The sequence below is a fragment of the Phyllostomus hastatus genome, unplaced genomic scaffold (assembly GCF_019186645.2).
Source record: "Phyllostomus hastatus isolate PE091 unplaced genomic scaffold, TTU_PhHast_1.1 phas_contig_86, whole genome shotgun sequence".
Taxonomy (NCBI): domain Eukaryota; kingdom Metazoa; phylum Chordata; class Mammalia; order Chiroptera; family Phyllostomidae; genus Phyllostomus; species Phyllostomus hastatus.
This window is the reverse complement of record NW_025333977.1, coordinates 88,689,740-88,714,044: the sequence shown is the minus strand read 5'-3', so window position 1 is coordinate 88,714,044 and position 24,305 is coordinate 88,689,740. Positions and strand designations below refer to the sequence as shown.

Sequence of the window (24,305 nt, the reverse complement as noted above, 5' to 3'; positions counted from 1 at the left end):
GTTACTAAACAAAAATGATGACTCTCTACCTAAGATTATAGATTGGTTTATTTCTTTTTAGTTTTGACAATTTTTGCTTTATATATTTTTGACATTTCTTAGTTGGTCTATGCTGTACAGAATTTTTGTGCCTTCCAGATAAACCTATATTTTTATAACTTTATACAACTTCTCTGCCCCCTTGTCTTGAAATCGATTTCCTCTCATAATACAGCCACATCAGCTTTCTTGGGATTAGTGTTTTAATGGAATTCTTTTTCCATTTTTTATTTTCAATTTATTTTTGTGTTTTTATAATTAAAGTGCATCTCTTACAAATAGTACATAGTTACTTTTACTTGTTTTGTTTTCATTCTGTCTTGAAGTCTCTGCCATTTTTTTGTTTGTTCTATTTACGTTTAATATAATCATGAACGGAGTTAGGTTTATGTCTATTGTCTTCCTATTTGTTTTCAGTTTGTTCCTTCTGTTCTTTTTTCACTGTTCCTCTTTTCTTTCTTTTGAGAAAAAAATCAATTAGTTTCTAGTATTCTTTGGCAACTTAACTACATCTCTTTCTTTTTTAAGTAGTTGTTCTAGGGATTATAATATGCATCTATAATTCATCACAATGAACCTTTAATTATTATTATATAATTTCTCTTATGATGAAAGAAATTTACACCAGTATAATCCTGTTTCCCTCCCTCCCATCCTTTGTTATTCTTATCATATATTTTTACTCTTTATAAACCCCAAATACATTGTTAAGTTTTTTTATTGTTGTTCAAGTACAGTTGTCTCTGTTTTCACCCCAACACAGCCCCTCACCCCATCTATCTCCACTTCCCAACCTCAAACCCACCCTACTTTGGCTTTGTCAATGTGTCCTTTACACATGTTCCTTGATGGATCTTCCTCTATTTTCCCCCATTATTCCTTACCCCCACCCCTCTGGATATTGTCAGTTTGTTCTTTATTTCAATGTCTCTGGTTATATTGTTAGTTTTTAATATAAAGAGTAAATTAATTTTTTAAATTGTTGTTCAAGTACAGTTGTCTCCATTTCCCCCCCATAAGTCTCCCCCACCCACCTACCCCAACCTCCCACCCTCAATTCTATCCCCCTTTGGCTTTGTCCATGCATGGGTCCTTTATACATGTTCCTTGAAAACGCTTCCTCTTCTTTCCCCTGTTACCCCCCACCTACCTCCCCTCTGGTTACTGTCAGTTTGTTCTTTATTTCAACATCTCTGGTTATATTTTGTTTGCTTGTTTTATTGAAATTAATTTTTAAAGATTTTAAGAAAAAATAATCTTTTATATTTATCCACATCTTCATTATTTTTAGTGCTCTTCACTTAGTATATACATGTATATGTATACATACACACACACCATATTTTATTTCAGCCTTAAAAACCTCCTTTACTACTTTTTATAGTGTAGGTCTGCTGATGACAAGTTTATTTATCTTTGTTTCAAAATATTTTTGCTATATATAAAATACTGAATTTACAGTTATTTTTCTCTAGTGCTTAAAAGATGTGATTCTTTTGTCTTCTGTCTTCAATTATTTCTGGTAAGAAATCATTCATTATTCATATCATTGCTACTGTATGTATGTGTGTATATATTTACTACTTTTAAGATTTTCTGTTTCATGTTAATTTTAGTTTTACTATGAAGTTGTAAGTATGAGTCCTTTGTATTTTTCTAGTTTAGTGTTTTCTGAATTGCTTGGATCTTAGAGTTTTGGTTTGTCACCAAATTTAGAAAAAAATTCAGCCACAAGTTACTAACACTCATTTAGCTTTTAACTTGTGGTTTCTTTTTTTTAACCTCTCTCCTTTGTTTAGATCATTTTTGTTGACCTGTATTCAAGTTCAATGATACTTTCCATGGCAGTCCAATACACCGTTAAAGCAATACTGTGGACTTTCACTTCAGATATTTTATTTTTCACTTATAGAATTTTTATTTGGTTCCTTTTTACAGTTTCATTTTCTCTCCTGCAATTCACTCATTCTAATCCATCATTTACTGTGAATTCCTATAATAAGTATTTAGAAGTTTTTGTCTAGTAATTTGAATTTGGGTCATCTATAGGTCAGCTTAGATTGACTCACCCTGCCCCCAATTTTCTGCTACTTTGCATGTTTTTAAATTTCTTATAGATATATGTATCTACTTTTTTTTTCCTCATTTCTTCTGTCGGTTGAAAAGAAGTGCTAACATGTATTCAAATTCTACAAAGTACTGAACTGAGGTAGTGCTGGACTGTGGCTTTAATTAGATTGTTTCACTTTATAACTAGATTAAGAAAGACTATCTTTGCTCTTCAGCCCAATACTCTAACATCCACATTCCCTTTGCCAAGGGGCTTACTCTTAATCTTAGTTTTTGTGTAGGGAGAGGGTTAGAATGCAGCTTTGGATATTTTAATTTACCTTGGGACAAATTCTATAATAGTCCCAAAATGTAAGCATTTTGACACTGCATGAATTCCTTCTGCTTTCCAGTCTCACTTACACCATCATCTTCTCAGAAAAATTCATGGAACTGGTGGGGGTTAGGTGGGAGAAATGCCAAGCTGTACATGTATTTTTGTGTTTAGACCTATTTCAGATTTCCATTCAATAGGCCAGTCATTAAACCTCATTGGTTTTTCCTGTTCTTGGCAGTCTATTTATGGAATGCCCACTCCTTCCTCACTTGTGCCTACATTAGTCACTTGCCAGGTATGAACGCCACTGCAGCTTTCTGCTCATCTATGCATGGCTGACTTTTCTCTCTCTCTAATTCAGTTAATCAATGTTTCTTTGAATCCAGCACTCTTCAGAAGCCTCAAAAGAAGATTATTATTTTAATTTTACCATTATTATTATCATAGTATTATTGTTACCATTACTGTCATTTTCATTGGGGATGAAGAACTTTCATGTCTTTCAACATTCTATCTGGAAACAGAGAGCCCCTCAGTCACTTAAGTTTTTATTTTGGAATTACTGTGAAAGCTAGATTGAAGACATGAAGACCAAAGAAATAGAAACCGATTGAATAGTTTAATCCATTACTGACACTAATAGGTATGTATCTATTAAAATGTTCAGAGTACAAGCTAAATAATTGTGATTTTCCTAATAAATGATGAAATTTCCCCAAGATTATGTGGAAAAAGTTATAATATATAAATAAAGTAAATAAAGGAAAGCAAGTTGACTATTAATCTTGGAAGATCTGTATAGTGATTCATTAGAAAATATATAATAAATCCTGGTTCAGAACAGATATAGAAATTTTACGGTAAATAATTAAATGTCAGAAGACAAAATCTTCTTGGGTACAGTGAATTATACCAACTTTAAAAAAAACCCTGAGGTTATATACCTATAATTTATCTTAATTGTGAATGCTAAAATATCAATATTCATTTGGAGAATAGCACCTAGTAAGTACAAAAATGTCTCCATGCATATAAATAGTCTATAAGGCATATTTCTTACCACATTACTATTCACCATATAAAATGTTCTGATCTCAATGTTTTCCAATGTGATTCATACTTTGGCCTGATAATTTTTTTGTTATATGTGGTATAATGTAGGCTGTGAAGCAGCCTTTGTGGCTTCTACACATTAGGTGCCAGTAGAGCTCCCCTCTACCCAACCGTGCCAACCAACTATGTCCTGACATTGCCAAATGTCCTCTAGGAAAAAAAATCATCCCTGGTTGAGAGCTGCTCAGTTAAATAAGTTTGTTTCATTTGTTTGACTTACTTAATCAAACTCTAGAAAACTCAGACATATTGCTAAGTACTACCTCCTCTATTTTTTTAAGTTCATTTATTATTATTTTTTTATTAATATTCAAATATGGTTGTCTCCATTTTCCCACCACCCTTTAACTCAAAGAAGAAACCTTATATTTTACCTACTAATTACACTTGGATGTAGTTGCTTTTCAACACAAAGTTTTAGAATAAAAAAATTTATATTGTAAAACTAATTTAAAAATCCCATTGAAATATAAAGCTGAAAATCAGTGATATAAAAATCACTTGTTTTATTTTGAAACCAAATCATGCATTTTCAATTTATCCTTCTCATTCTTTAGCTTTCTCATTTTCTTCTATGTACTTGTCTATTACAAGAGAGAAAACCTCCTATTAAATATCAGTCTTTGTATATGCTGATCACCATTCTCTCTCACCTTCCTAAGGCTTTTGCCTGTTCAGTTGTCTCCTCTGTCTCTTATTGCTAATATCTCTTTTTCAGTGGGTCATAAAGGAGCACATTAACTTTAAAATGTGGTTCTTACCTAAAATAAAAAAAAATGCTCCTTTTAACAATTTATTCCAGTCCAGGTACTCACCTATTTTATGCATCCCTTTATGATCTAACATCTTGAAAGAGTTACAATTTGTGTTCTTTCTTCACTTGCCACTAATCAGTGTAATAAAATTTTGCTTTCTGTCCCAATATTTTTCCAAAGGGTCACTAATAATCTTCAAAGGGAAGACCCACTAGTCACTTCTCTGAGTTTATTCACTCATCCAATCTGTATTCTTTGATGTAGCTGACCGCTCCCTGAAACAACTGTCTTTATTTTGGCTCTTTCTCATTTTTTTTCTTCTCTAGAATGGCAAGTCCTCTTTGCATATCCTCTGTAATTTACAGGTTGAAATCCCTAATGTCTCTATCCATAATGTCCTTCTTACCCCATCTTTCCTCCCTTCCCCACCTATGTAATTTTATTTATTTCCATGCCATTATATACTATCTATATCCAAAAGTGGAATGGCTCAGTCAAATGATAGTTTTATTATTAATTTTTAAGAAAACTCCATATTATTTTCCATAGTATTAAGTTGTACAAGTTTTTAAAAATATATTTTAGATATTAGCCTTTTATTAGATATATCATTGGGGAATATCTTCTGTCATTCAGTAGGCTGTCTTTTAGTTTTGTTGATGGTTTCCTTCTCTGTACAGAGTGTTTTCAGGCTGATGTAGTCCCAGCTGTTTCTGTTATACTTTGTTTCCCTCACCTGAGGAAACACATCTGCCCACCACCCCTCCAAATATTACTAAGTGCGTCAAAGAGTTTACTGCCTATGTTTTCTTCTAGGGTTTTATGGTTTCAAGTGTTACATAAGTTTTTGAATTATTTGCCCTAGTTTTGTAAAAAATGCCATTAGTATTTTGATAGAGATTACATCAAATCTGTAGATTACCTCAGTAGTATGGAAATTTTAACTAAGTTAATCCTTCCTATACATGAGCCTGGTATAACCTTTTATTTATTTGTATCTTCATTATTTCCTTTCTTCAATGTATTTAGTTTTCTAAGTTTTTAATCCATTTTTAGTTTATTCTTGTATATGGTATAAGAAAGTGATCCAGTTTCATTGTTTTCCATGTGTCTGTCCAGATTTCCCAGCACCATTTATAGAAAAGACTTTCTTTACCCATTGTATATTCTTGCATTCTTTGTGATAGATTAATTGACCATGTAGACATGGGTTTATTCTGGGCTTTCTATTCTGTTTTACTGATCTATGAGTCAGTTTTTATGCCAGTACTGTACCATTTTGATTACCATAGCTTTTAGTATAGTTTGATATCAGGTAGAGTGATACCTCCACTTTGTTTTTGTTTCTTAAGACTGTTTTGGATATTTTGAGTCTTTTGTGGTTCTATATAAATTTTTTAATTACTTATCCTAGTTTCTTTTTTAAAAAGCCACTGTCTATTTATTGTTGGGAACCGCCCTGACTGGTATTAGAAGCTGAGACCCCCGCCTAGGCTAAGGCTAAGGGAACGCCCTTGGAACCGTGAGCCGGCAAGGAGACAAAAGCTTATCTTCCTGGCAGGAATGCTGTTTCTGCTGCTTTATTCATGACTGAACCCCAAAAAGCTTGGTCGGTTAGCCAAAGACGGGTAAGATTCCCCACGGGGGGAACAACCCAAGCCAGGCACGATCACTTTGGGAGGCCCCCCAAAAGAGGGACTTGGGGGGCTGCAGCAAAAGGGGGTGATGGACCCTCACTCCTCGGCTTTGACAAAGTCTGAGTTCTCAGCATCCCGGAAGAAAATCTCCTTATCTCTCGGTGGCTTTAGTTCCCGCGCTCCACCTAAGCCTGAAACAATGACGGGGAAGTACAGCTCGGTACTGGGAAGTGCGGATTTCCCGGGGTGATCAGGCCTAAGAAAGAACATGTAAATTACTGTGAAACCTTCTTTGTTCAAGAATGCTCTCAGTTGAATGAGGAGGGTCTTAGGAGGAAGCTAGTTTGTTCCTCAGCCTTACAGCTCTTTGACCCCCCAACTCAATAGACCGGCAGAGTTCTTTGTTTTATATATTCCTTACTTCCCCTAATGAGTATTGTACGTTACCTGAGTTATTATGTAGCATGAGCCCAATAAAAGCAGGTATGGACTGTAAATCGGCGCGCTCCTCACTAGAAGGGGTGGCCATTTCGTCCCTACTTCTCCACAGAAACTAGTTTGTCTCTGTGCATGTTTTTTCTCGCGTGTTTATCGTCGAGCCATCCACAGCGTTCCGTGGTCACTGCTGGCCGGTGACCCACGCGCAACAGCTTATCAAGCTATGAGGAACCATAAATGCATATTTCTAAGTGAAGGAAGCTAATCTGAAATGGCTACATACTGTATGATCCCAACTAGATGACATTCTGGAAAAAGGAAAACTATGGAGACAGTTCTAATATCAGTGGTTTCCAGGGATTAAGGGTGAGGAAGGAATAAAAAGGTGGAAAACACAGGATGTTTATGGCACTGAAACTACACTGTATGATACTGTAATCACAGATACATGTCATTATACATTTGTCCAAACCCATAGAATGTGCAATGCCAAGAGTGAACCCTAATGAAAACTACGGGCTTTGGGTAATAATGATGTGTCCTTGCAGGTTCATTAATTGTAACAAATATATCACTCTGGTGGCAGATGCTGACAATGGGGGAAGATTTGTATGTGTGAGGGCGTGTGGTATATGGGAAATCTCAGTATATTCTTCCTCAGTTTTGCTGTGGACCTAAAACTACTCCACTAAATAAAGTCTATTTTAAAAACAAACAAAAAATACCACTGGCATTTTAATAGATATTAAATAGATATTATAGTAGATATTAAATAGATATTAAATAGATATTATAGTAATCTGGAGATTACTTGGGTTGTATGAGAATTTTAACCAAGTCAATCCTTCCTATCCATGAGTTTTATATAGCTTTTTATTTATTTGTATCTTCATCATTTCCTTTCATCAATTCATATAGTTTAATCAGTTTTTATTCTGGTTAAATTTATTTCTTGGTGTTTTATTCTTTTGATGAAGATTGTTTTCATAATTTCTCATTCTGTTCATTATTGATGTATGGAAATGCAATCATTTTCTGAACATTAATTTTGTATCCTGCTACTTTACTATATTTAGTTATTCTAATAGTTTTTGGTGAAAATTAGGGTTCTCTTTACATACAGTATCATGTCATTTGCCAAAAAAAAAGACAGTTTTACTTCTCTCTTTACAATTTGGATGACTTTTATTTTCCTGTTTGATTCCTGTGGCTAGCATTTCCAATATTATGTTAAATAAAAGTTGCAAAAGTGGATATCTTGTCTTGCTCATGATCTCAAAGAAAAAGCTTTCTGCTTTTCACCATTTTGTATGAGGTTGTCATATACAGCCTTTATAATCTTGAGTTATGTTGCCTCTGCCCTCACCTTACTGAGAATTTTTATCATAAATAGATGTTGAAATTTGGCAAATGCTTTTTCTGTATCTTGATATGATCATGTGAGTTTTATCCTTCATTTTCTTTGTGTGGTTTATCACATTAATTAATTTGTGAATATCAACCAGCCTTGAATCCTGGGGATAAATTTCACTTGATCATGTTTGATAATCTTTGTAATGTATTGCAGGATTCTGTTTACTAATATTTTGTTGAGGATTTTTGTATCTGTGTTCATCAAGGATATTGGCCTATACTTTGTTTTTAGTGTGTTTGGTTTTGGTATCAGTGTAATGCTGGCTTCATAAAATGAGTTTGGAAACCTTCCCTTCTCTTCAATTTTTGGAATAGTTTCAGAAGGATAGGTAGTAATTGTTGCTTGAATGTTTCGTAAAATTCAGCTGTGGAGCCATCTTCTCCAGGTTTTTGCTGTTGATGATGGTAAGTTTTTGATTACTGATTTGATTTTGTTAGCACATTAGGTCTATTCAGATTTTCTATTTCTTCCTGATTCAGCCTTGGGACATTTTATGTTCCTAGGAATGTATCTATTTCTTTCAGGTCATCCAATTTTTTGGTATATAGTTGTTTATAGTATTTTGTTATAATGCTTTGTATTTCTGTGTGTTCTTTGTTACTTCTCTTTATTTTTAGATTTTTGAAATTTTAGCCCTTTCTTCTTGATGAGTCTCTATAAAGTTTTGTTAATTTTGTTTATTTTTTCAAAGAACCAGTTCTTGGTTTCACTTATTTATTCTTTTTTAATTGCATTTTGTCTACTTTTGCTCTGATCTTTGTTATTTCCTTCCTTCTGCCCACTTTGTGCTTTGTCTGTTCTTCTTCTTCAAGTTCCTGTAGGTATAAGGCTAGACTGATTATTTAAGATTTTTCTAGTTTCTTTAGTTAGGTCTGTATTGCTATAAATTTCTCTTACAATTGCTTTGTTTGTGTCCCATAGTTTTGGAGTCATTGTGTCTCCATTTTCATTTGTCTCAAAGTATCTTGATTTTCTTTTCCTTGACCTTGTTTTGGGGTCTAAAATGCTCTGTTCTGGAAAATATTCCATGGACACTTGAAATAATATATATTGTGCTACTGTGGGATGAAGTGTCCTAAAAATACCAATTAAGTTCATCTGGTTTAATGTGTCATTTAAGGTTACTGTTTCTCTGTTTTCTGTCTGATCTATCTATTGATGGCAATCAATAGATAGGGGGTGTTAAGGTCCCCATTATTACTGTATTACTATTAATCTTTCCCTTTATGTCCATCAATATTTGCCTTATATATTTAGGTAATCCTATTTTGGATGTGTATATGTTTATGAGAGTTATATCCTCTTGTTGGATTATTGTGGACATTATGAAATGCCCTTCTTTGTCTCTTGTTACAGCAATTGTTTTAAAATCTATTTTCTCTGACATAGTTTTGCTAACCCAGCCTTTTCCCCAATTTCTGCTGGGCATGAAATATCTTTTTATATCCTTTTACTCATCTATGTGTGTCTTTGAATAGGAAGTGGGTCTCTTGTAGGCAGCATATGTACGAGTCTTGGTTTCTTATCCATTCAGCCATCCTATGTCCTGTGATGGGAGTATTTGGTCCATTTACACTTAAAGTAATTACTGACAGTTGCACATGTACTGGAATGTGATTGATTGCTCACTGTTTTTAAGTTATTCCGTTTCTTATTCTCTTGCTCTCTTCTATTTTATATTGATGACTTTCTATACTGTCATGTTTGGATTCCTTTCTCTTTATTTCTTTAATATATCATGGATTTTTCAGTTTGTGGTTACTGTGTGCTTCATATGTACCAAGATACATTAATAGCAGTCTATTTTAAGTTGATGGTCAGTTAAGGTCTGAAGCATTCTAAAATCACTACAACTTTTAGTTACTCCTTTACCTTATGTTTTTGTTATTTTTCTACATCTGTGTGTATCCCTTAACTTACTGTTGTTATTACACATAATCTTCCTACTTTTGCTTTTAACCTTTTTATTAGAGCTTTATAGTTGGTTAATATACTGCTTGAACTGTTTGCCTATGTTAGTGAAAATATTTTCCTGTCCAATTTTCTTACTCATATTTTTCATCTTTTTTCTCCTTAAAAATTACTTTAATATTTCTTGTAAAACTGCTTTAGTGTAAAACTGCTTTTAGGTTTTTCTTGTCTGGGGAAATCTTTACCTCTCTTTCAATTCTACATTATAGCCTTGCTAGATAGAGTAGTCTTGGTTGTAGCTGTTTGCTTTTCATCATTTTGAATATTTCTTGCCACTCCTTCCTGGCCTGCAAAGTTTCTTTTGAAAAAAATCACTTGACAATCTAATGGGAAAGCCCTGTATGTAACTCACTACTTTTTTAGACTACCTTTAAAACTTTTTGTCTTTTACCTTTGGCACTTAAAAAATTAATTAATTTATCTAACTATTTATCTATTAATTTATCTATCTATCCATTTGAGAAAGGGGAAGGGAGGGAGAAAGAGAAGGAGAAAAACATCAATTGGTTGTCCCACATGCTCCCCAACTGGGGACATGGCCCGCAACTCAGGCATGTGCCTTTAGCAGGAATTGAACCAGCAATCATTTGGTTTGCAGGATAATGCCCAACCATCTGAGTCATCCAGTCAGGGCTGACTTTGGTATTTTAATTCTGATGTGTCTTGGTATGGGCCTCTATGGGTTCATTTTGTTTGGCACTCTCTGCACTTCCTGGACTTGTGTTTATTCCTTTTGCCAGGTTAGGGAAGTTCTTACCTATTATTTCTTCTAATAAATTTTCTTTCTTTCTTTTTTTATTGTTGTTCAAGTACAGTTGTCTCCATTTTTACCCCACCATGGCCCCCGCCCCATCCATCCCCACCTCCCACCCTCAAATCTACCTGCTTTGGCTTTGTCCATTTGTCCTTTATACATGTTCCTTGATGAACCTTCCCTCATTTTCTCCCATTATCCCCCTCCCCTCTCCCCTCTGGTTACTGTCAGTTTGTTCTTTATTTTAATGTTTCTGGTTATATTTTGCTTGCTTGTTTGTTTTGTTTCTAATAAATTTTCAAACCCTTGCTTTGTCTTCTGGTATCACTATGATGGGAATGTTGGTATGGTTGACATTGTCCCAGAGGTTCCTTAAACCATCCTCACTTTTTTTTATTCCTTTGCTTTTTTGCATTCTGATTGGGTGTTCTCTGCTATCTTGTCTTCCAGATTGCTATTTGATCCTTTTTTTCATTTAATTAGGTATTATTTCCCTCTAATGGATTCTTCATCTCTGACTGTTCTATTTTTATAGTTTCTAACTCTCTGATGAGGTTCTCAGAGAGTTCATCTATTCTTCCCCTAAGTTCTCTGAGAGTACTTATATCCAATTTTTTCTTTTAACTTACATCTTGTAGATTGTTTGTTCATTTAGTTCTTTTTCTGGAGTTTTGTCCTGTTCTTTCATTTGGGACATATTTCTTTGTGTCTTCATTTTGGTTGACTCCCTGTGTTCATTTCTATGTAGTACAAAGATATGCTAAGTCTCCCAGTCTTGGAAGGGTGCACTTATGTGGAAGTACTGTGAGGCCTAGTGGTGCAGTCTCTCTGTTTATCTGAGCCAGGTGCTCCAGGAATGTCATTTGTTTGTATTGTGTATGTCTTCCTCTTATAGTTGAGTTTTGATTGCTGTTGGCACTTTAGTAGCTGGAATTGGCCCTCAGGTTAACTCTCAGTGAGATTTGGCCATGGCTATAGCAGATAAGCCATAATGCAGAGACTGACCCCCACAAAGCAAAACAGTAGTCACTTTACTGGGGCTATTGTGACAGTCAAGTCCACCTTTCAGTTGTGATGTTTGTGTAGGTAGTTGTATGGGCTCCTGTGTGTTCTGAGGCTGGGCCCCAGGTGTGTTGGTTCTGGAGCTTTTGGGGAGTGGCTATACTGCAGATCAAGGTCATATGCCATTTGTGCCCAGCTTGGGGTTGCCAGGTGGGTGCTACAAAGTGATCTGCCTTTGGCTGTTGCTAGTACTGGACTTGGGAATGCTTGGGAAAGGTTATGCCATGAACTGAGCCCAGCTGTCACTGGTGCTGAGTTTGAGACCCTTTGATTGTTACCCAATGTGCTGCTACTTCTGCTGGGGTTGTGACCTTTAACAGTTGAAGTTCCATTCCAAGCCAACACTGACTGCAACTTATGCCAAGCTTGGGGCCCCCTGATGGGAGTTACAACGCAAGTTGAGACTGGTCACTGTTTGTGTCAGGCCTGGGACTATTTATCAATAGGTGCAGGTCATGCCATGGACAGATGTTGCCTTTTGGGATTTTGTGGACCTTTGATAGATTTTTGGAAAGTCTACAGAGTGACCCAGGGCAGGCCACTAGTATAAAAAAGCCACTGGGGATGGGGTAAGGCCAGCCACTTAACTTTGGTGGGGCAGTGTCTCAGGGCATCGCCAGGATGCAGTGAACAGTATTAGCAATGTTAATTGAGAGCTCAGATTTGGCACCTACTTGAGTCTACTGGCTGCATAGGGGAGGGCTCAACAAAGGAGCAATTGCACCTGCTAGTGCTTCTGTTCCTGGAGAGAGCTATCCTGACCCCTGTCCCTCAGCCCTCACCCTGAAGCAAGTAAATTCAGTTCTTTCCCATTTAACCCTGGCTCTTGTCAAGCTCATGCCCCTGTACTGGAGTCCAGTGTGAGTGATTTTGTGAGACAGATTTTAAGGGCCACGTGCAGGCCCTTAAAGAGGAACAACTTTTCCTTTAGAATCAAGAGGATTCTGGCAGCCTTCCTTCTAACCCAGATGCAATCCACACTCGTTTTCACAGCCAGATGTTATGGGGACTCCTTAGCACTGGTGTCCCAGGCTGGGGATTCAGGGGTGGGACAGGATCCCTCACTCCTCACAGGAAACCTCCACAGCTGAAATATCCCTTCTGATTTTAATCATCTCACTGTGAGTGTGAGACCTGCCAGTTTCTCATTTACCTCCCCTCCTATCAGTCTCATCTTAGCTTCTTCTTTATACCCTTAGTTATAGGACTCTGTTCAGGTACTCTTCAGTTGGTTTTCAATGGTGCTTGTTTATAATTTAGTTGTGATTTTAATGACATCATGGGAGGAGGCAGGCACAGTATTTACATACTCCACCATTTTGACCAGATATATTGATCTTTTTCCTTTTGATCTGTTTGTTTTCTTTAGTGCTTTGTTTGGATTCTTTTCTCTTTATTATTTGTGTATTACAGTAGGTTCATCTTGTTTGGAATTCTGTGCTTCATGGGCCTGGGTGTCTGTTTCTTTCCCCAGAGTAGCAAAGTTTATATCTTCAAATATACTCCCCTTCCCCCTTTTTCACTCTTATTCTGAAATTTCTATTATACCAATATTACAGTGCTTGATATCTCTCCAAAACTGATGACTATACTGCTTTTAAAATTATATTTTCATTTTGATGTTCTGGCTAGGTGATTTCCACTATTTTCTTTTCTAGGTTGGTAATTTATTCTTTTGTATTAACTAATGTGCTATTGATTCCTTTTAATGCTTTTCTTCATTTCAGATATTGTATTATTCCTTTCTAATTGGTTTTGTATTAGATTTTCTAACTACCTTGTAAAGTTCTCTCTGAATCCCTCTATTCTATTCTCTATTTGACTGAGCATCGTTATGACCATTTCTTTGAGTTCTTTAACAGGTAAATTACTTATCTCTGTTTCATTAGGGTTTTTCTCCAAAATTTTTTCTCATTCCTTCATTTGGGTCATATTCTTCTTTCTTCCCATTTTGTTTGGCTTTGTTTATTCCTTTGAGTTAGATGGAACGGCTGTCTCTACCAATCTTGAAAAAGTGGTTTCTGTATAGACTGTGTGCCGGATGATATAAATAGTCAGGGAGGGTGTGTGCAGTACTAGTGTGCTGCCTGGACAGAAAGAGTGGCTTCCTGATGGAGCAGTTTGGTGTACACAGGTGTGCGGTAACTCCCTGTTGTTTTGGCTGCCCATGGCCAGAAAGGAGTCTGGGCAGGGCAGCCTATTGTGTGCATGTTCTCTTGCACTTCTGATTTGGGGTGTGCTGTCTAGTGTGTGTGCAGCATGCTCTATTGCTTTAAATACTTGTTATGCAAGCTCAGTCTAAGTAACATGTACCACAACACTTTGCAAGTTCTGCACTTTCTCCAGGAAGGACAGTCCTATGTGCTTATGCAGTGATGCCCCATCAATGTTCTATACCCGTTCTAAGTGGGGTAGCCCTGCATCCACTCATAGAAGCATGCCTCTAGTCGTATATTTTCTCTTATTTGGGCAGCCTTGTGTGCATACACCATAGCACTTTGCTAGTTCTACACCTGCTCTGGGTGGGGCAAACCCACCTGCATGGGGGCACTAGAACATTTTGCTAGTTTCACATGCTCTCCAGTGGAAGAGCCCTGCTTGCACATTCCAGTGGATGCACAAAGCAGCAATCTGCCATACCTGCTGTATCAACCTCAGAGGTTTCCTTGGAACTACGAAGTTTTGTTATTCTATGATGTAAAGATTTGCTGATCAGAATTTAGAGGTTTAGGGAAGTCAGCTCCTTGGAGCCTAACCTGTGTTACAAGATGACCAGTGAAAGAGCCCAAGAAAGATTGCAATTGAGATGTTTCTTAAAATGAAAAGTATACGGTTAAAATAGAATGTGATATTACTTTGAGAGCCAAATTGATAGAATATAATGTAAAAATGGATTTTTGAGAACTTGTCCAACCTCTTCAATTGTAAAAAATAATTTTAAATTGTTTCATTTTTTAATATATGATTTCATCAATCATGGGCAAAAAGTAAAAAGAAAGTAGTTTCTGATTACAGAATAATGAACTTGGCTTACAATGTGTCTGAAACTTGAAGAGACACCTGGAGACAGAGGATAATACAATGAAAAGCATATGAAATCACTTTTGTATCAGACAGCTCTAAGTTTGGTCCTACTTATTCTTTGTGACTATGAGAAACTAATTTCATCTCTTTTAATTTCAATTTTCTCATCTGTAGAGGAGCCTACTAATACATATCTATCTTCCTCAAAGGGTTATAAAGACCATTAAATAATATAACATCCAATCAAACTGCCAAGCACAATCCCAGAACGCAATAGACACTCAATGGAACTGGGTTAAACTTCCTCCAAATAGGGACAATGAAGATATGCTTTTCTGAAAGCTAAAAAACAATTCATGAAAAGGCTGTACAATATCTATTATAATAAAACAAAACTGTAGAAATATAACCAGGTTATATTATTCAAGAGTTAAACTTAAAGCTAAATTTTCATAAAATTTATTGTTTAAAGCAAATTTCAGGATATACATTCAAGGCATTAAAGAATCAGTCTCTTATTAAAATATATGATGTTAATTATCAAGAGAAGACTTATAAGAAATGTGCTTTCAAATCTCAAGCTTTTCTGAGCCTCTATGGAGCCTACTAGTGGAGACATGGAAGATCTCTTTATGGCCTTGTAAGGATTTGATTTTTACATCTGTCTTGACACTTTAAAACTTTGTTTAGAAAATCTGTGATTTCTCATGTAAAATTCCAGTGAACCCAGTAACTCTAGCTGTAGAAATCCCCTGACTCTACAGGTGAGCAAAAACAGCCTTTTGTTATTCTCTATCCCACTACTATTTTACTTACTGAGCTCATACTTGTGCTGGGTGTAGAGAATATAAACATTTTAGATATGTTCTTTGGGTTCTTGTCATGCATTTGGAAAGGTAGACTATGCATACAAGTGAGTAAATATATAAATGAATGTAGGCTAACTACCAAGTAAATGGTTCAGATACTACTGTGTACAAGCTTGTACACTGGGGGCATCTAAATAAAGGAAGTGGCATAACGGAAAGCAGCAGAAGCCAACAGAGATATCAGTGTTCTAGTCACAGGACACCAGGGGCAGAGGCAGTGGGAAGCACTCCAAAAGGGGGTGCTCTGCTAGAGTAGACAACTAGAGAATACTTTTGAACAAAAAATAAGTCATCCTCTGGGTACTCCCAGAAAAAAGTTAGGGATTTCACAGAGACAGACTTTCTTTAGTCAGAGAAACAAAGTTTAAGGTTTTCATAAGTGATGTGATTCCATTATCTACAAGCTGGTGAGGTATGAAGAAATTTTAGATACTGCACAAACAACATACATGTGTATATGTATTTTATGCAGATATGAACCCTCTTGTATGTGTTAAGACACATGCTTTTAAATATAATATTGATTTACTTACCATAAACATCTTCTCACATTAATAAATATTCACCCAAAACATCACTAGTGTCATTTGCACATCTAATCATAACCTCATTCCCCACTCTTTCTGTGTCAATTTTTAGAATTGTTTATTCCACCATCTTCAGATTTGCATTTGCCAGCATGGTAAATAGTGATAGTATTGACTCTTTTATTTCTGACCTTAATACCCCAACTGGGTATTTTATTTTAATAAAAACCATCAGAAATCAGGAATATATAATTATCTCTAAGAAATCCCATTAGTTAGTAAAAGGAAATATTGTGGTTATGGTTAGAACAATTTTATAAAGTGCCCAAAGGCACAAGGTTTCCAAAATAAGAAATCATTCAATTATTGTTAATACTGGTATATCAGGATTTTATTTATAAGGACACCATGGCTCGCCCTCCTTAAAACTAAAGACAGCAACTTTGAACCAATAGGATGTGGTCTGCATGGTTTAAAATAAACACTGAAACAATGGATATGAGTAAATGGGTCTATGACAATAACTTTAAAATATTTTTATAATTTTAATTAAAATTATCAAGCTGCACTTAAATAATAAAACAAAAATTTGCATGCATGCTGAATGTGTTTTAAAAACACATTACTAAGCCCAGATGTATGGATTTAACTCAAGCATTATGACTTAAAAATGCTATTTGCCTAACCTTAGTAGAACTTACTCTGATAGGAGGTACGGATCCGTTTCGTTAAATCAGGATAAAAGTTAGACAGGCCACGCATGCAAAAGTTGTCTTTGGAACATGCCAGAACACCAGCATCAGCAGCAGGCAGGGGAAAGAGAGAGAAAGAGTCTAAAGTGAAAGGAAGTGATATCATACCAGAATCTAGAACAGCCAAGATGAAGAAATTGCAGCAAGTTTAGGTAATCAAATTAGAAAGAAGATATTAAAAAAATAAATCAATTAGAAAGTAAAATGTGGTAGATGAATGATGAGAATGCTGTAGTAATTTTATTTAATAAAGTATCTTGTAAAAATGGAAGGCATATTTCTTGTGTTTTTCATGTAGTAAACTTATTTGTCTTGCAAATAATATGTATGTTACCTCATAAATATCAAAATGGTTGTTTTTAATTTGCAGTATTAAAAAGAAAGCTTAGGGAGTTTAGTCTGTAATATTTTATTTTTATAACAAAGTAAGTACTTATTTTTACACTAAATACAAAATTTATGACTTTATTACAATTTTTCCTAATTTAAAAATCACCAAAATTCTAAGCTGTTATCATAATTGTTAAGGCTCAACAAGATTAAATAACAGTTATATTACCTGTCACTCCACTGTGTATATGCAGCAGTAACTTAGATACTGTCAGAGAATGCAAGGTTTTCTGATTGAATTGGTGCTTTCAGTATGCAAACAGTGCCTGCTATCTCCTAGCATTTTCATACTCTAGAATCAATGAACTTTCAAAAATCAACCTTCTTTTTCCAAGTCACGAGGGAATCGTATGATACACTCATGCACAATTTCTCTTATTTTGTCTTCCTTTCAAATGCCAGTAGTGGTTGAGGCAGAACCTATAAAATTTGACATTTCCAGTACTCTGAAAATATTGCTAAAAGTTGAGATTCCTAACAAATAAAAAAACAAAAAAATCCAGGTTTTGAAATAGAATTTCTGTGCTCCTGAAAAGGGTCAAAACTAGCATTCTGAAAAGGGCTGAAGTTTTCAAAAGAAAAATAAACAAAAAGATTTCAGTATATCAAGTACTTTTTTTCATTAGAAAAGTAAAATTTTAGTATCACATTCAGATATTAAATTTGGCACATCTGCTATTTAGAACATAACACCTACCATCATCCACTGTTTTTATTTTGAAGTATTCTTGCATGAGTATATTTAGTAAAGTCTTCAATATTCAAATGATTAAAAAATTTTTTTAAAGAACTATCTTCTTAACCAGTGTCACTCCAAAAAATTCAATTAAAAATGGTCTAAAAAGTTTTTAAAACTGTATAGTTTCTGTCCACTGACATAATACTATAAATATATTTCCATCTATGAAGCTTTCAACATAATTTTTTCCCTAACTTTTTTAACTGAATGATGTCAGTGTACTGAAAATATACAGAAGTTTGACAATGTGTAGAAAGTCAACTATATAAATATATTTTGAAATTTTAGTAAAAGTTTGGATGATTTGGCATATCTAACTTTGACATTATGTAGGAAGTATTTGTGTTTAAATCTTAATTAATCATTTTTATTTTTCTTTTATAGTTAAATAAATCAACTTATTGATCCTGTCAAGAAAAAAAGTTATCTTTTATAACATTTTAAATGTTAATTAATAATGCATTTGTTAAAATACTCTTAGAAAGTCATCACACAACAAGGCAAGATGGCAGCTAAAGTATGGAGTTAATTTAAAAAATTAAAAGAAGTAATAACTATGTTTAACTTTTACCTAAATGAATGACTACTTTTAACTTACAAGTTTTAACAATTATATTTTTAAAGGGGCCAGGTATATCTGGCACCCTTAAAATATCTCTGCTAGTATATTAGAAAAAAATTATCCTCTTTAATACAACCATTGAAAGCAGCATTTTCAACTAGAGATCCTGATTTTCATAACATTTTTATATTTAATAGCTTATTTTCTAGGACTTCATCCTAATAAATTTGATATGCTTCCTAATTTTAACATCAACTTGAAGTTTAAACACATTGTTTACTCTTTCCAAGATTCTTACTATGTTTCTGACTGTTTTTACTTGTAAAAACATGACATTGTAAATTATATTCACTTTATATTGCCATGCATTTTAGTAGCATCACAGAAGAAAGAAGAAATATAAAGGTAAGAAAGCAGATGGACTAATCAAGTTTATAATCATCTTGTTTTATCTCCTACCTGCAATGAACTGCTTGTTTTTTCGAGGAGACCGTGGTTGTCGTTGGTATAGGTCACTTGATCTATATAGGTCAATGGTCCCCATGCTTAACAGTACTGTCTTCTGTATAAAATCCACCACAGCCAACCCATTGCAGTTCCCAAATGCAACTCTGAGAGAAAAAAAAATATGCAACTAGAATGTATCAAACCAACCATTATTATTTTTGCCATTGAATTAAAAATAAGATTATTGGAAAGTAATGCTGTAGGGTTGGAGCTGCCAGGCAGTAAGTGGAGCAAATCAAAGGATATTGTGCCTTTACATAGGATCGGTTGACCTTATATAATAGCCATAGTATAATTTTTCACATAAAAATATAATTGATCTCAATATGATTATGAGGACTACCAAAGACAGGAATGACCTGTACTTGCATTTTATCATGTAAGTAGTGATTAGCCATTCTGCTCTTTAACTTTGTCTTACATTTTTGCAGAAGAATCATGTAGCATCTTTTTGCCACACACTGGGAAACAGGTCAAGAAATGCCATACTGTTAAAAACTACAGATGCTTAGACATGTAATTAGGTGCCTTTTTGAAATATAATAATAATTATTAGGCTGCAAATTAGTTATCTTTTTAAATTAAGGATATTTTAAGAGAAAATATTCATATCTCAAGTTTTGGCAAAGTGATAGTTATAAACAGATATAACTTTTATTTACAAAAGATTAAAATATTCTTACTTCTTTGCTCTTTATTTTGTCTCATTTATTAAAAGACAAAGAGCATTAACTAATTTTATAACTAAATCTCCTGAGAAGTTAAAACTGTTCTCCTATGCAGTCATTTTGATCACTTCAACCATTAGGCATACAGTAACTCCATTTTCTCTCAATTTACAGCATGACTTCCAGCTGAACAATTGGAAATCTGTGTTTCTTGCTTCCTACATTAAATATATACTAGTTGTATTAAGGCTGTTTTGCTTATTTTATATAAGTTTCACATTGCTTTATTTCTTAGATTAAATCTGGTTGTCAAATCATCTGCTTATTCTGGATCTAGTCCTTTCCATTCCATTGCATTACCTTCCTTACAACAAATTAAAAGTTCTAGGATACTATTGAATAGATGATTTGCTATTTCACACAGTTTTACATGTTCCAGTAAGACAGATTTTGGAAACTGGAAAAAGTATTATTATAAAGACAAAAGATCCCATATCAATCATTTCATAAGCTATTTGAGAAAAATTAATGAATCTTGCTGGGCCTGTTTAGTTTCTTTATAATAAGAATTATAATACTAGATTTATCTAGTTCATAGGACCTTTGGGAACATCAAATCAGCAATTTGTTAATGTGCTTTGAAAATTTTCAACACAGAATTGATCTCAATATTATAACTAAATGCAATGTTATGTATATTACATATTATAGCAAGTCAATATGTTTATATTTTTATGTTAAAATATAGTTAATTACCTCTGCCTACAGGTATGATAGAGTTCCCAAATGTAGTAATACTGATAGGAAATAAAAAGGCAATTAGAATGTATGATTCCAACCAAAATAATAATAATAATATTTTTTAATCCTTATCTAAGGATATGTTTATTGATTTTAGAGAGAGAGAGAGAGAAACATTGATCAGTTGCTTCCCATAGGTTCTCTGACCAGGAATCAAACCCATTATCTGTTGGTGTGTGAGATGGCACTCTGACCAACTGAGCCCTCCAGCCAGGGCTAAAATAATTATTTTTATTTATGAATAAAAAAATAAAAATACTGGAGTGATGTCAGCATTATGGCAAAGTGAGAAAACCTCTTGGTTTCTCCCTTTGAAGTTATAAGTTGGACAACTAAAATTCAACAAATGATTCCATGCTCAACAATACACACATCTGAGAGATCTGCACATTGAGGCATCTAAAGGTAGGTGTGTTGAAGTAAGCAGGGAAAGGATGGAGACAAAGGCCACAGACACAGTCCTGGATTCACTATGGCCCCACCTGATGCAGCAGCAGTGAAGGGTCAGGGTGAAGCCCTTACCAGCAGCTCAGAGAGGAATAGAGGCAGCATTTTGGCCTGAGTGGCTAACACACATTGTGGCTGAGCCCACTGATAGGGGAGGATATATGGTTAAAAGGTCTGGCAGCCTCAGTCTGGTAGCTTCCATTACCAGAGAAAAAAATGACACATATGCGCAAATGCCACCCCATTCCTGTCACCCATCCAGCTTCAGGTGATACAGTAGCAGTGGAGGCACTGAGTTGCAGCCTGCTCTCACAGCCTGGAAAGGGCTGGAGGGACAGAAACATCATTCCAGCTAGTTGCAGTAGAAGAAACTAAGCTGTATCATGTGAATCCACCCCTCCCTGCCCAACTCTTTCCTCACCCATCATGGCAGCTGAGACACCTCAGACAGTACAGCGCTGACTCCATTAGAAAGAGCAATATAAGAATAATGGATATACCACAAGGAGAGGAAAACAGAGAGCCTATTCAAACAAATAATTGATGAGAACTTCACAAACCACTGAAAAGAGTTGGAACTTTGAATCCAAGAAGCTCATAGAACACCTAATTACCTGAATGCCAAGAGATCTTCTCTAAGATACATTATATAAAAACTGTCAAAAATTAATGATAAAACAATTCTCAAGGCATCCAGGGGTAGGGGGCAGAGGGGACTGTAACCTATAAAGAAAAGCCCAGTGGATTATCATTGAATTTTTCAGCAGAAGCTTTACAAGCTAGAAAAACATGAAATTGAATATGTAAGCATTTAAAGAAAGAAATCAACATCCAAGAATAATATATCCAGCAAAGTTATCCTTTAGATACAAAGGAGAAATAAAGCCTTTTCCAGATGAAAGCTGAGAGAATCTACCACCACAAGACCTTCATTACAAGAAATGTTGAAAGAAGCTATTTTACCTGAAATAAACAAAAACCAAAAACATAAAACTGAATATAATGGCAAAAGAATATAAAACTATATGATAACAGACAGAAGCAGGAAATTGCAACTCTCAGAATAGAGAATTAAACAGTTATAACATAAAGATTAAAGGGAGAAAAAGCATTTTAAAGGTTAAAGGGGGTAAAAGCATTTTTAAAAGATTATATCTTCTGCAATTTGGAAATGAATATACAGCATAAAAAGAGATAATCTGTGACAACAAGAACATAAAAAGGAGTAGAGGAAAAGCAATGAACTTGCATAGGTGACTGGATTTAAGGTGCACTCAGATAAAGAGGGACTATTGTATGTATACAACTACCCATTATGTAGACCTAATGGTAATTGCAAAACAAAAATCTAGAACACACACATATATTAAAAAAACAGAGAACAAAAATCATAGACTACCACCAAACTAAAATAACAGACAAAAACATAGGGAAAAGGAAAACAATGGAGATACAGAGCAAACACACACACACACACACACACACACACACACACGATAAAATGGCTGTATTAAGTCCTCATCTATCAATAGTCACCATAAACCTAAATGGACTGAACTCACTAATAAAAAGGCAGAGAGTAGTGGGATGGATTAAAAGACAAAATCATTTATATGTTGCCTTTAAAACACCACTTCAGCTAAGAGACAAACATAGATTCAAACTGAAAGGGTAGAAAATGGTACTAAAAAAAAATGGCATTTAAGAAGATGGTTGCAAGATGTTGCAGAGTAGGAGGAACTTTCTCACACCTCCTCCCAGAACCAAACAGGAAATAAAACTAAAGAGGGGACAGCCACCCAAAATAGAAAACCGAAGGCTACCTGAAAAAGAGACTTTTATCAAAGAAAAGCCAGAAACCAACTAGAGACCAATAGAAAAAGTGGTACGTGAGAGGGGATGCACTTATGACACATACACAGCTGTGGGAACTTCTCCCTGAGAAGAGAGAAACCTGAACCTCACACTAGGCTCCCAAGCATGCAGCAACAGTGCCGGGCTCAGCTGCCCATGTAGTATCCAGTGGTGAAAGGCCACAGGGTTTGTTTCTGCTGGGGAGACATCCTGCTGAAGACAAAGCCACTATATTTTTTTCTTAAAGGAACCTAAGCACAGGTTTTGAATTTGCAGCCACTCACTTTGGGCTCCAGCAAAGGGAGGGCAGCATGGACATGAGCAAAAGTGGGGAGAGTCTGGAGTGGGAGACATTGGGGAGAGACGTGAGGGAAAGGCTGTAGGGATTTCTGTGCCAGGATATACCTCATTGCTGCAACAGCCATCTTTCCTGAGAAGAGAAAGGCGTCCCCCCAGGAAAAAACAATAACCCTACTCTGTAGGATACTGCTTGCCCCAGCCTGCATCTCTTTCTCTTTGTCTGTTTTGTGTTATCTTGTTTTGTTTTGCTTTTTCCTTCTTTTTTTTCTCCCATCCTGCATTCACTCCTGCTGAGTAGAGAACAACATATGCAGAAGCATGGGTTGTCAGAGACTGGCTTTAGGGCCCAGACATTCCAAACACTTTCCCAGGAACCAGACTGGCAGGTACCCCTCACAGTGGAGACATAGAAACACCCTCCTGGTTTCTGGTTTCCTGCAGACCAAAACTCTGGGCTCTGGAGGCCCTACCCACCAGCCTACCAGGACTGCTCAGCCAAACTCAAGGCAATAATCTGGGACAGACTCAGACAAGTGCCTCAGGAATATACCCACCATCTTCACTGAAGTCTGAAATGCACCTCTCATGGGAGATCCATACCCCTCCCCTGAATCTGCCAGAAAACCTCTCAGAAGTCTGGTCAGCAACTAGTCTGACTCACAGCAGGCTGGCAGGCAGGGGTGGAGCATGTGGTGCACGTTGGGACATTTATTGACCCACTCCTGGACCCAATGCTGATAAAAGCCAGTGTTGCAGCACAGCATGGCCTAACCTGTGTGCAGCCAATCCCAGAGGAAACAGCTACAAATTATGGGTTACTTGTAGCTTCAAACACACTGCTGAGGGCTAGATGTGGGAAGCATCTGACATTGGCTTACACCAGCTTCAGACATCAGAGCTGTATCCAAAGGGAGAACCCAGCAGGCAGGCACTAAACTCTGCTGAGATGAATTCCACTTTGTTCTTTTTCATTATTTTTGTTATTTTTTTCATAGCCTTATTATTATTTTTCTTTTTCTTCTATTTTTGTTGCTCTATATTTCTTCTATATCTCTTATTTTACTCTTATCTTGGCTTATTCCATTTTCCCCTTCTTTTCTTATTTTTGTTATTCTTTCTCCTTCTTTGTCCCCTTTTCCCATTGTCCTCTTTCTATTGATTACTTGAATCAGTCCTCTTCCTTTTCACCACTCATAATAGAGACTAAGAAAACAATTCAAAAGATCATGAAACCAGAAGCTGGTACTTTGAAAAGATAAACTAAATTGATGCACCTGTAACTACATTCAACATGAA

General features: G+C 35.5%; 1 protein-coding gene across 4 annotated transcripts in view; it reads right to left on the bottom strand.

The window, feature by feature from the left end:
* Window positions 1–24,305, bottom strand: part of STXBP5L (syntaxin binding protein 5L) — a 346,905-nt gene that overhangs the window by 92,062 nt on the left and 230,538 nt on the right. For 2 of the 4 annotated variants that reach the window (XM_045851924.1, XM_045851926.1), the window contains exons 19-20: window positions 18,892–19,043; window positions 16,691–16,762 (exon numbers count right to left, since the gene is read on the bottom strand). In XM_045851924.1, the coding sequence (XP_045707880.1) occupies window positions 16,691–16,762; window positions 18,892–19,043 (224 nt within the window). The remainder of the gene's footprint in view (window positions 1–16,690; window positions 16,763–18,891; window positions 19,044–24,305) is intronic. The other 2 variants (XM_045851925.1, XM_045851927.1) reach the window with 1 other exon arrangement.